The sequence below is a fragment of the Aplysia californica genome, unplaced genomic scaffold, assembly GCF_000002075.1.
Source record: "Aplysia californica isolate F4 #8 unplaced genomic scaffold, AplCal3.0 scaffold00180, whole genome shotgun sequence".
In the NCBI taxonomy this organism is placed as follows: domain Eukaryota; kingdom Metazoa; phylum Mollusca; class Gastropoda; order Aplysiida; family Aplysiidae; genus Aplysia; species Aplysia californica.
In genome coordinates, this window is record NW_004797450.1 from 994,601 (window position 1) to 1,006,008 (window position 11,408).

Here is an 11,408-nt window from a genome sequence, read left to right on the forward strand (position 1 = left end):
AAGAAGAAGAAGAAGAAGAAGAAGAAGAAGAAGAAGAAGAAGAAGAAGAAGAAAAAGAAGAAGAAGAAGAAGAAGAAGAAGAAGAAGAAGATCATGCTGATAATAATGACCAATGCATCGTCTTGTTTTGAACTGGGGGAAGAGGTGTAATTTCGGTGGGTGTATTGAACTTTTTGAGGTGGGGAAAGGACGGTGGGGGTGCCTTTTTTTTGTTTTTGATTTATGGCTGTTGTTGTTGTCCTTGTTGTTGATTTTTGTTTTGTTTTGTTGGGGGCTTTTTTATCTTTTAAAAGCAGGTTTCTAGATTGGGTTGACAGCTGTTGTAAGCTTCGAAAAAGCCACACAGTTCACCCATTTTCTCGTTCACCAGTGACCTCAGCTACTCAGCTGTAGTAACGATGAGAGTTGAAAAATGTTATTGATACAATCTCGGAGACGAAGTAGGTTAATAAAGAGGTTTCAGAAAGTATGGTCCGTCCGGAAAAACGCGTGTGTTTCTGATCATTAATTTACCGGGGAAAAGCCACGGACAGCTGTATTTCCGCCTGACTATTGAGTATCGACTATCTTGGACCAACCATCGAGTTTTGACTGAACGCCCTCTCCCCTCCTCCCCTCCTCCCCTCTCCCCTCCCCCTAGCCTCTTGCCCTCTTCTGCCCCTCCCCCTCTTTACCCCTCCTCCTTCCTTCTTTTGTGCGCTTAAGTAAATATCATCACCACCTGCTTCAATTATAGCAGTTAGTTTAATTTTTCAAAGAGTGTAGCCCATCTTATCACGCAATTTTTGCTTTTATTTTTTGCACACAAGTTACCGTTACCTTTCCCTCTCTTACAGCTTGTGATGAACTCGCTCAAGTTGATCTTCTTAGGTTAAGTTGACCTTTTTCTCAAGTCCCAGCACCTCTTCTTCTTTACAGGTCCCAATGTTAATTTGAAGTTCGGATGAGTTGACTTTACTTTCACTCCCCCACGACATTAACTCATTCGTAATCTACTGTATAAGTTGAACCTGGCCATAACGTTCTCTCAAGATCACAGAACACAGTGGCCATCATATAATCACAGATAGCTGCTATTGACATGGTCTGAGTTATGTTCACTTAATGGACTTGACAAAGTCAACAAAGGGTTTAAAATCTGAAATCTTGGTTTTTATCTTTTAATTTCATAGCTATTGAATTTTGTATCTTTCGTACGAGCTTCTTTGCATGCACTGATTGAACGTACACACACACTTATAATCTGAGGATGGGTTTGCGGAAAAGTTTTTGTAGCGAGTAACCATTAAGCAGGTTTTGAGGTAGACTTGTTGCCAAAATGACTGACCATTTCCTTTGGGGACAGGAACTGCTATGAACAGGTTGAAAATATAGAAAAATGTAAGGACGCCACGCATGGAACATTGGAGAGGTGACCGCTAAGGTCGGTTGACTGAAATTGGTTTCGTCCCTGCCAGCTTGGGTCTATGGTAGTGCTGGGCAGCTAGGTTCCCGATTATAAAGCTAGGAATCGTAGGAATCGACTCCGAACCCAATTACTTACTCTCTAATGATGTGATTTTTTCCGGTGGTTACCGGATTGGCTCCGAACATCTTTAGGATTTAGGCAAGGACTACTATACTCATATAGTATAGTAGTCCTTGGATTTAGGATAACTGTGATTTCGAAAACCCTACGAAGAACCTACTTTTATATTTCTAAAATAAATTCTTTAAAAAAGAGAAGATATTATAAAAGTAACCGGTAACTGTTGGTTTACGTAAAAAGGAGACGGAACTTTACTTCCGTAGTATTAATCATGGGGATCGGTTCCGGAATCGATTCTTCGCCCAGCTCTAGTCTATGGTGTAACAGGTAAGCCATGCGAGTTCAGTTCCCATGTAGGGAGGGTCTTTTTCATCGTGTATCATTGTCTGTCTGCGGAGAATCACTGAGATTTTGTATCGCTTTCAGCACAGGTTGACACCTTATAAGTAAACTCGAAGCAGCCCGCCCCCTTAATGATCTAAATGGTGCCGATGGGGCGTAAATCCCCTTGTTTGTTTTCTCAATTCCCAAGTTTCCTTTTTTAAGGTGCAAAGTGTCATCACTGAGGAGTAAAAGATGGGAATCATGTAATATTTTAGTTCTACCAAATTGTGCTAAACATCTGCAATTACACAGTCCCTGTCATTATTTTTATTGCCCCCCCCCCCCCCCCCACACACACACACACTCACAGGTTCCGCCTTCCTCTGATTGCCAAGCTTGTGTTTGGCCGAATCCCGCCCACCCCATGCGCCTTCACGGGCACAATGCTCATTGCCGAGTCGGGGATAGATCGGACAGTGGTCGCCTCCACTCTCTTCAACCACAGGTAAAAGTTGGTCTGGGTTGTTGGTAGGTGCTCTGGTGTGGCTTTCTTTCCTATCAAACATCTATTGTCCTTATCTCTCCTCGTTTTTTATATGTTACTGTCTAATAATCTTTGGCACTTAAATTATTTAATTGTGTTACAAGCAGGGGCGAAGGCTGACTTGTTTGACACGGTAATCAAAGTGAAACGGAACCAGATATTATGGCCTGGGGACATCACACAAGAAGATTACTCGAGGTGGCGAGTCTTAAGTTGTGTGAATGAAAACAAATCCGGAATTCAACCGCCAAAATAATCGGGAAAGTATCTCATTAAATATCAATTCCAACTAAAATTAAACTTAACATTAGAAGTGAATACACAAACCCAAAGCAAGGAAGCAGAGATGTCAGTACTAGATCTATAATATGTTGTAGAGATACCAGGGAGTCGAACTCGTTGGTAGAACATGACAATTATCATTTTTTTAAATTTCACTTTTGGCTGTTTTTTTGTCTAGGCCTAGCTTTTCGCGGCCAGGAGCCGGTGTCATAATCGAGGTCACGATCTGGTTATAGGACGTTAAAAAGTCGAGGAAAAAAAACAAGCACAGGCAGCAGTAAAGAGATTATTAGGAGTTAGTTCTCCTCACATCTGTAAGGTAGACTCGACCAGTGTAATAGTTCACTTACATAATCAGTGCTTACGACTGATTATAACTGTGGCCCGAAAGGGGTGAACAGGGTATATGTGGCAATGAAACAGTATTGACTGCTATGCACGTATTCCCTTCAACTCTATTGGTATACTCTTCCAGCCTCACTTTAAGCTTATTTAATCAAAGCTTGTGACTGCTTATGGAGTGGCCCGAGAGGGGTGAGCAGGCTATTTCGGTGGCAGTGAACCCGTTTTGAATGTTAGGCATACTGTTCATTGTTGATTATGAACGTCTTTTAACATTTAATTCATAAGGTTTACGTTTATGGGTGAATTTGACTGCTACAACGTTTCAAAATTAGAAAGGGAAGCAGTGATTATTTGATTCTATAGACGCCTCGCCACTGGTTACAAGTGCCGTAAACATCCCACTTAAACTGAATTAAAGTTTTTGTGTTCATCTTTTATCTGGTTCTTTGCTTCTTTTCAGTAGTTTAATTACAGGGAATTGACTTGATGTGACAGGGAATCTTAATATCTTCGACTGTTTCTTTTCTTGTCTTTTTTTTACCTGTGTGTTTGTGCATTTGAGTTGGAAGAAAGCAAGTTTATTATTAAATACTTCTTCTTACTGGGTACTTAGACGTTGCTTCTTTAATCTTCTTGCAGTAAAGCACTCTAGCTCTTTCCACTTTGCATGCTTGAATTGTTTTGGTTACAAGCACTATGTTTTACAAATCGAGGAAATTACAATGGACTAAATAAGTATGTAACACTTTGAAGTTGTGCAAGGCTCTTGTCCACCCCTACCCCCATCTCCCTAGCCTATTCTTCTCCATTCGTCCCTCCCCCCCTCCTCTCCACAGCACAGTACACCACACCACACCACACCACACTTCTGCCGTCATTTTAAAAAATGCAGTATAGATCTATGCAGTTTTTTCAGTTTTACTGGAGAGCAAAAAAACACAGAAAGACCCAAACTGGATATTGTTACCAAGAAAATAAACTCTTTGCAAACACCCCCAATTCAACATTTTAAAGAATAAAATTTTGATGATAACGCCCTTATTATCTTTAAAGAAAATTTTGTTTTTATTGGTAACAGCATTTAGTTGTTTTGCTCACCTGTAGAGTTGTAAAAACTATTGTTTAAATTGATGACAGGCTTACAACGCCATAACTTGGGCTGTCTTTCATGTATGCACTGCGTGTATTTTACTCTATCACTGTCTTTCTTTCACAGGAACGTGAATGTAGAACTGCCTGTGAGCTCAGGACTCAAGTTCTTCGCTGTGGAGCACACGCCGGGCTTGCTGGGAAGTCGTGCCTATGAGAAAGCTCTCTCTTTTTGCACACTGAACTGCGACACCTACATACGCAGCATGAAAGTTGACCAGAGTTATAAAAAAATGGGCAATGGGAAACGCTTATCCATGATCCAGTCTTCTCAGACTAAAGACGAAGAGCAGCGGGCGGGTGCCGGTTCTGCGTCCAGTAGCTCACAAGCACAAAGTACACACTTTAGCTCTGCCTCACAAGCTCTGTCCTCTTTGACTGGATCAAAAGACAGTTCTGTGGGACTAGTGAGGTGGGCAGACATGACCAATAAGGTCTCAGTTGATGACATGGAGCACACAATCTATGTCCCATCCCCGCACGAGACACTCCCGATGGTGAGAAGTCCATCCAAGAGTAAAGAAAAAACTCCTAGAAAGGACACGGCTGCCTCTGTTGAACTCAATGAAGACACTGTTGTCAAGAAACTGTTGACGTACCAGAAACCTGACCCGAACGAAGATGAGATACCAATACGGGTCCGATCAGGCAAAATCTCTAAAGGAAAATCCTCTTCACAATTTAAGAAGAAAGAGTCTGTTAAATATGAGACTATAGGTGAAAGCAGTACTGACCAGTCTAAGGAAACTGGGTCCGTTAAATATGAGTCAATCGGCCAATACAGCACTGACAGGTCTTCAAAGGACAAGATTGAGGACAGTGTGTACGAGATCACCTGGACAGGGAGTTCAGATGGTCAGCCATTGGCAAGTACTGACAGCATCTCAGGTCCAGCAAGGAATTCAGCTAAGAGCCCTCGTGACCGTAAAACAGATTCTGGGTATTCCGTAGCCAAGGTTCCAGAGAGCTCCTATGTCGTCATGAATACCCCTGGGCTCAAACAGTCCGCTCAGGGGTCTCCTGATACACCCGACAAAAAGAAGAACATTCAAACAAAACAGCTGCCTTTGCAAAAAACAAACAATGAAACTGACGGAAATGACTCTCCAGTACTCACTCCCATTTCACCTCTCCCACCAGCATCCTCTCCACCAATACTACCCCCACCATCAACATTCGCTCCACCGCCACCAACGGGAATCCAGCCAAAGTTTGTTAAAAATCAGGAAAGTGCAAGTGAGAGTCCGGCATTACCGCCTCGAAATGATGGAACGAAGGGAAAATTTGTCGCCATGCACTGTGAGGCTCTCTCCCCGCCCCCTGAAGACCTCTATGAAGGTGAGAGTGAGACACCTCTTTCTGTAACTGGAGATGGGTCCTTTGTGGACGACACCATTTATGAAGACCCCATAGACCCATATGACAATGGAAATGTCTTGATATATCAAAATTTAGGTAACCTGAGACTAATAGAACCAGGGCCAGAAGTTTCAGACTTCAAGCAAATTGAAATGCCGATGGACTACAACCAGCTGTCTATTGCTAGTTATAATGTAAATGCGTATCAGGCCTTTGGAGATCCAGGTAGTGTAGAAAATACATACTTGAACGTCAGATCGGGCACACTGCGAGACAAAAGGGGAGAAAATCTCTCACCTATTTATCATGAAATTGATGGCCCTTATAGCAAGCCTGATGTGGAATGGCCTACTGATCGCGTTTCTGTAGACTCGTCACAGAGTAGGCCTTTCTCATCCTCTAGTTCCAGGGCTGACAGTGGCATCTATTTGAACACACCAGAAAACTCAGATGGTTCACGAACCAATAGTGGCATCTATTTGAATTCTGCTGAATACCATGATGGTTTGAGCTCTGCAGGAGGGGTGATTGAGAAAGATGAAAATGACAATGTTTCTTCACCTACTGAGGTACCATCATCAAATGTTCTTCAGGAACTGAAGAAAAGGTTTGAAGGAAAGAAAAGCACGTCTTCCTCCGGGAAGAACTCAAATAGTGTTCATCAAACTTCTTCACCTTCACTCTCAGAGAAAGCAAAAGGATCTTTCAGAGCTGCTCCATCAGCTGTCAACGCAGGTGACAAGTCTGTCTCCTCTCCTGTAGGCAGAGGTAAACCATCTTCCACCTCAACACCAGATAGAGGGCAGCTGTCAACTAAACAAAACCTTTCTCAAGAGAACCAGTCTTCTGAGGAGCCCCAGCGCAGTCCCTGGGACATACAGCTGAGGAAGACACAGGCGTCTACTAACACAGCCCAGCCCAAAAACTCAAAGAGCCCTCCTGTGTCATCCTCATCTGCAGTTTCGTCTCCTGAAAAAATAAATTCCATGTCATCGAAACCAAGCACACCAGTGTCGTCAGCTCAAACTAAACAGCTTCCAGAATCTTCTTCTCGTTTTGTTCCAGGGCCTCAGACTCCAAAGAAGCCGCAGACGACAGCAGCATCATCATTTACAGCGGCAAGAAACACACCTACAGCCACCGCCTTCTCACAAGGACAAAAACCCACTGCAACATCTCCAACTCATGAAGGGGATTTTGCGGGAGTGACAAATTCGTCATCACAACAAGACAACGATGACGACTCTTCCAAGCCAAATCCGTGGCTGAATTTGAAGAAAAAGCCAACACCAGCAAAGAAACCATCTCCAGCAAAACAAGCGCCTGACTCTGGCAAGATGTTCACAAAAATAGGGGAGAGGAATCAGATCATGAATGTCCTTGAGTCTACAGGTGGGCTCAAACCACAGACCATATCAGTTCTCAAGGGATTCAGGCCAGATGAGAGAGGTAAGATTCTTAGCGGGGACTTAGAAGTAGATGAGTTGCAGCCCTTACTTCCAACTGTTGGTATTTTTGAGTTGAATAAACTGAAATCATTTTTGAAAAACCACAAAGCAAATTAATAATAAAAGCACTATATTGTTATGTCATTTTCCTGTTACTGCTATTGTGGATGGATGCTCGTGTTTGCTGAAAGATCAATTCCTAGAAACACCAGGGTTTGATTATACAAATTGCACGGTGCTGTTATAGTACAAATCAATTCACAATTCAGTTCATAAGCAGTCTTCGCACTGATACCTTCTCAGTAGTGCCATCAACGGTTTTGAAACAAATATGTTTCAAATTGCATTTCCCATTTTTGAAAAAAATTGTCTTGCTTCAAGGCGAGGGGGGGGGGGGAGGTGAAAATAGTTTGTACTTAGAGGACCCTGGGCTTGGCTCCTAAAAAGGTCAGTGCATTGTTTGATAAGATGCATGTTTATATGCGTTTGTACCTGTATCTAGATTAGAATCGATGCAACGGCCTTAAACATCTTGCTCTCAGTGGAGAAAAAAGGAGACAAAAGAGGAAGACCAAGAACAGCTTACTTCAACTTCAAAAGGAAGGGAACAGATGGCTTTTTGGAAAAAGCCAAGATAATACGGTCTAGCATGCACATAGCAAAACACGCACATTGGGAGCGGATTTTGAGGTCCAATTTTTTTTCTTGTACCTACATGTATTTTACTTTCTTTGAGTTTAACAAAATCTATACCTACATAACAACAAGATTTCCGTGTCCCACGAATTTCGCTCTGTTTGTGTTACACTGTAAAAAATCCTAAGATCACCTAAGCTGAGGAATGAGTGGTGAACTATGTTGGCCGATATCTGTTTCAGATCTTGCACTTGATGATGATCTAAATTATTTTGGTCCTCCGTTTATGCAGGCCTTTTCCAAATGCAGATGATAGATTTGTGTCCCTTAGAGTGGATGTTTTTTTCTCTTTTCACCTCCTCCCCCTCCTCCTTTTCTTCCCCCCCCACCCACCCCTCCGCCCACTTCTCCTCCTCTTTCTCCGTATCCTGCTTCTCCACCTCCTCCTTCTCATACTCCTTCTTTACTCATCTTCCTCCTCCTCCAGCACCCCCAGCTCCTCCTCCATCATTTCACCTGTGCTCAGTGCAGGTACACATTTCAAGATGCGTATTGGAGTGATTGGTGATTGCTACAATTTACTTTGTACAAACAAAATGTTAGTAAGTAAGGGCAGTTTTATCAATATGTTACACCAATATTGCTTCGTTTCTTCATTGTGTATTATATCCATTACTGTGCTTACTTTATTTTCAGACGCTTTTGGGGGTTATTAAAGTGTTTTTAGACACCCCCCCCCCTCCGGCCCCACCCGCGTTGTATGTATGGACATTAGATTACATTGTATTTGATGTTGTAGTTGTTGTTATTGGTGCATTTGTTACTGTTGAAACTAATGTTGGTGTCAGTGATATTTTGTTGCTGTTATGCAATTGTTGTTATTGATAATATGCCGATGCTGCAGTTGTTGCTATTGAATACTTTTTTGTTCTTGTAGCAATTATTACTGAAACTGCCCCTTGTTTTTAGCCTGTTTTTTATATTTTATTTTTCTGTCGATATTTTTACATCGTATGTATCATATTCATTTCATGGGAATTAGTGTTTCGTTTTACCTGACTTTCTAAATGATGAAAGTCTGTACTACATGTTGATGGGGTATACATACATAGCTTTGGCGGGTGGGGGGGGGGGGGGGGGGGTGCAGCTCTACCATTGATATCAAAGAACTGGGTGTTGTTTGGTGTCCGTTTGATATTTCACTTGACTTGTTTTTTGAGACTGTAGCCATTGTTGTGATTATCCGCCCAAAACTAGGATTAGCCTCAAAAGCTCCAATTTTGGCTTAGGTAGATGGGTTGTTATTGTGAGAGTGAGCATCCAAACGATAGGGAGTAACTGTGGTTTTGAGGTTTACACAACACAACAACTGTATAGTTAACTAGTGCTGATATTTGTGTATACAGTCGAACCTGCCCTGACGGCCACCTCTATAAGACGACCACCTGTACAAACGGCCACTTTCCATTTCCCCCCTTGCGTTTTTTCTATATAATTTAACTGTGTAAAACGGGCACCTGTCCAACGCGGCCGCGGCCACAAAAATTTAACACACAACCCCTATAATACTAAGCAATAATACCTGTCTAAGACGGTCACCTTAGTGAATCCATTACGTTTTGTCATAAATTGTGCATTGGCCCCTGGCGTTGTGGGCGAGCCGTCATAATTCAATCACCTGTCGTTGTTGTTAGGTAGTCCCTCCAACTAGTCCAACCGATCATGTTGCGTAGGCCCCTCCCACTGTTGACCAATAGCTACCAATTTTGAGCTGCAGGTGAGTTAGCGTGTGATCCCACATAACCCATAAGCCCCGCCCAGAACTCATACACAAATCGTAAGTGAGATGAGTGGTTACTGTTTACCCAGTCTGTAACAAAGTAACAAAGGACGTCAACATGAACTTGTTACAGAAGCGTCCCTCCTTCTCCGAGTGGTGGCGACCCATGTGTTTGTTTTAACATGGCACTCGGTCTTCCTTGTCTGATACATTTCGTTTTATTGTCACCATTGTGCAAAATCAGCGACAAAATAAAAATTACAAACGAAATACAAACCAACAGCAACAACACCAACAAAGACAACAACAATGGGGCTACTTTCGATTGGGGCCTCAGATGGGAATGGTTTGTTTTCTTTATCTTGATCAGTCCTGCCTAAGACGGCCACCAGTCTTATGCGGCCACTTTTCTCCTTGACAATGGGTGGCCATCTTACACAGGTTTGACTGTATTATGGTTGTCTTCCTTTCTTTTTTTTTCCGTAGAAACGGTCACTCTCCTAAATTGTTTGTTTTTGGAGTGTGCCACTGGTAGATTATACTTCTTTATTTTCCTCGGTTGTTTCTGTCTATATCTGTCTTGCTCTTTCCCTGAACTGAATGACTCATTGTCCTATTGGGGGGACGGGGGATGAGGAGGCGGGTCAAAATGATGTTGCATCCCATGCATTAAACCCATGAAAGCTGAGCGTGCACTTGTTTTGTTTGTGCCATAAACGGACGTTTTATATATTTAGTAAAATTGTAAAATAACTGGCAGTGCAATTCTTGGCGATTGTGTAGATTTCCGCGTTAAATTCCGATACTACACGGGACATCTGACAAACTCTTTTATTCATATTTACAAGAATATATGTGGAAGCAACAATTTAAGGAAAACATTTTTGGCAATCTGTATTGGATTTCATTTTATTACTCTGTTTAACATTTTTGGCAATATTCTGTATTGGATTTCAGTTTTGGATTGGATTACTCTGTTTAATGGAGAGTTCTAGATCTAGATAGAGATATCTAGATCTAGGGCTTATAGGCCGATTAAAACTAGTATCGGAATTTAACGCAGAAATCTACACAATCGCCCAATTCTTTTTTAGTTTGAACGTCTCATTATTGAAGCCTTGGCTCAAATTTAAGTTATATCTCTTTGGTACTTCGAATTATCTCTGAAATACAGAACAGTATTCCTGTCTATCTACTGGCCTTTTGCATTTAATTGGATATTTGTTTGTCAGAGTCCCTTTTACTTTCTATTTAAAATATAATTATATATGTACCTTCTGTGTACGATTCTGAACCTATGGTTCAACATGTGAAAAAAATGTACAGTAAAAGAATGTATTACTTTTTTTTCTAGAATTTTTAATGTAGGTGTTTTTGCAACTCAATTAAGGTCATTTAGAGGCTGGGTTTGAGCTTGTTTGTTTGGGCCAGTTTGTGCTGACAGGGATGCAATGTCCCAGCAGACAGACCGAGATAGGCTACTTAATAAAGATTCTCCACACACGAGAAAAAGTTAAACTGCTACACTTCAAACGCCTTTATATATGGATAGTGTGTGTGTGTGTGTGTGTGTGTGTGTGTGTGTGTGTGTGTGTGTGTGTGTGTGTGTGTGTGTGTGTGTGTATGTGCGTGCGCCGGGGTCCTTTTGTGTATTTTAAAGAAAACGTTTCGCTTCTGACTGAAAACTCATCAGGCTCAGTGTTTGGGTTATGAAATACTCGGTGCTCTCATCTTTTTAAGGATTTTTTTTTTCGCTATGGTTCACGTCTTTTTAACCTTGCTCACTCTGTACATATCCTTTAAAACTTTAAATGTTGACATGTTTTGACTGCCTCTGAAATAAATTTACCGTGTTGAAACAAGCATTGACTTCATACCATACGCTGCCATATACCACACCACGCCACGCCACGCCAGGCCATGCACACCACACCACACCACACCACACGCACGCACACACACACACGCACGCACACGCACACACACACACACACACACACACACACACACACA

The 11,408-nt window shown here is 42.0% G+C and overlaps 1 protein-coding gene across 1 annotated transcript in view; it reads left to right on the top strand.

Moving 5' to 3' along the window:
* Window positions 1–7,118, top strand: part of LOC101845094 (mucin-17) — a gene marked incomplete at its 5' end in the record, with an annotated part of 14,919 nt that extends 7,801 nt beyond the window's left edge. Inside the window, 2 exon segments of the mRNA XM_013082546.2 lie at window positions 2,223–2,357; window positions 4,240–7,118. Coding sequence (XP_012938000.1) covers window positions 2,223–2,357; window positions 4,240–7,096 — 2,992 coding nt within the window.
* Between the last annotated feature and the right edge of the window lie 4,290 nt (window positions 7,119–11,408).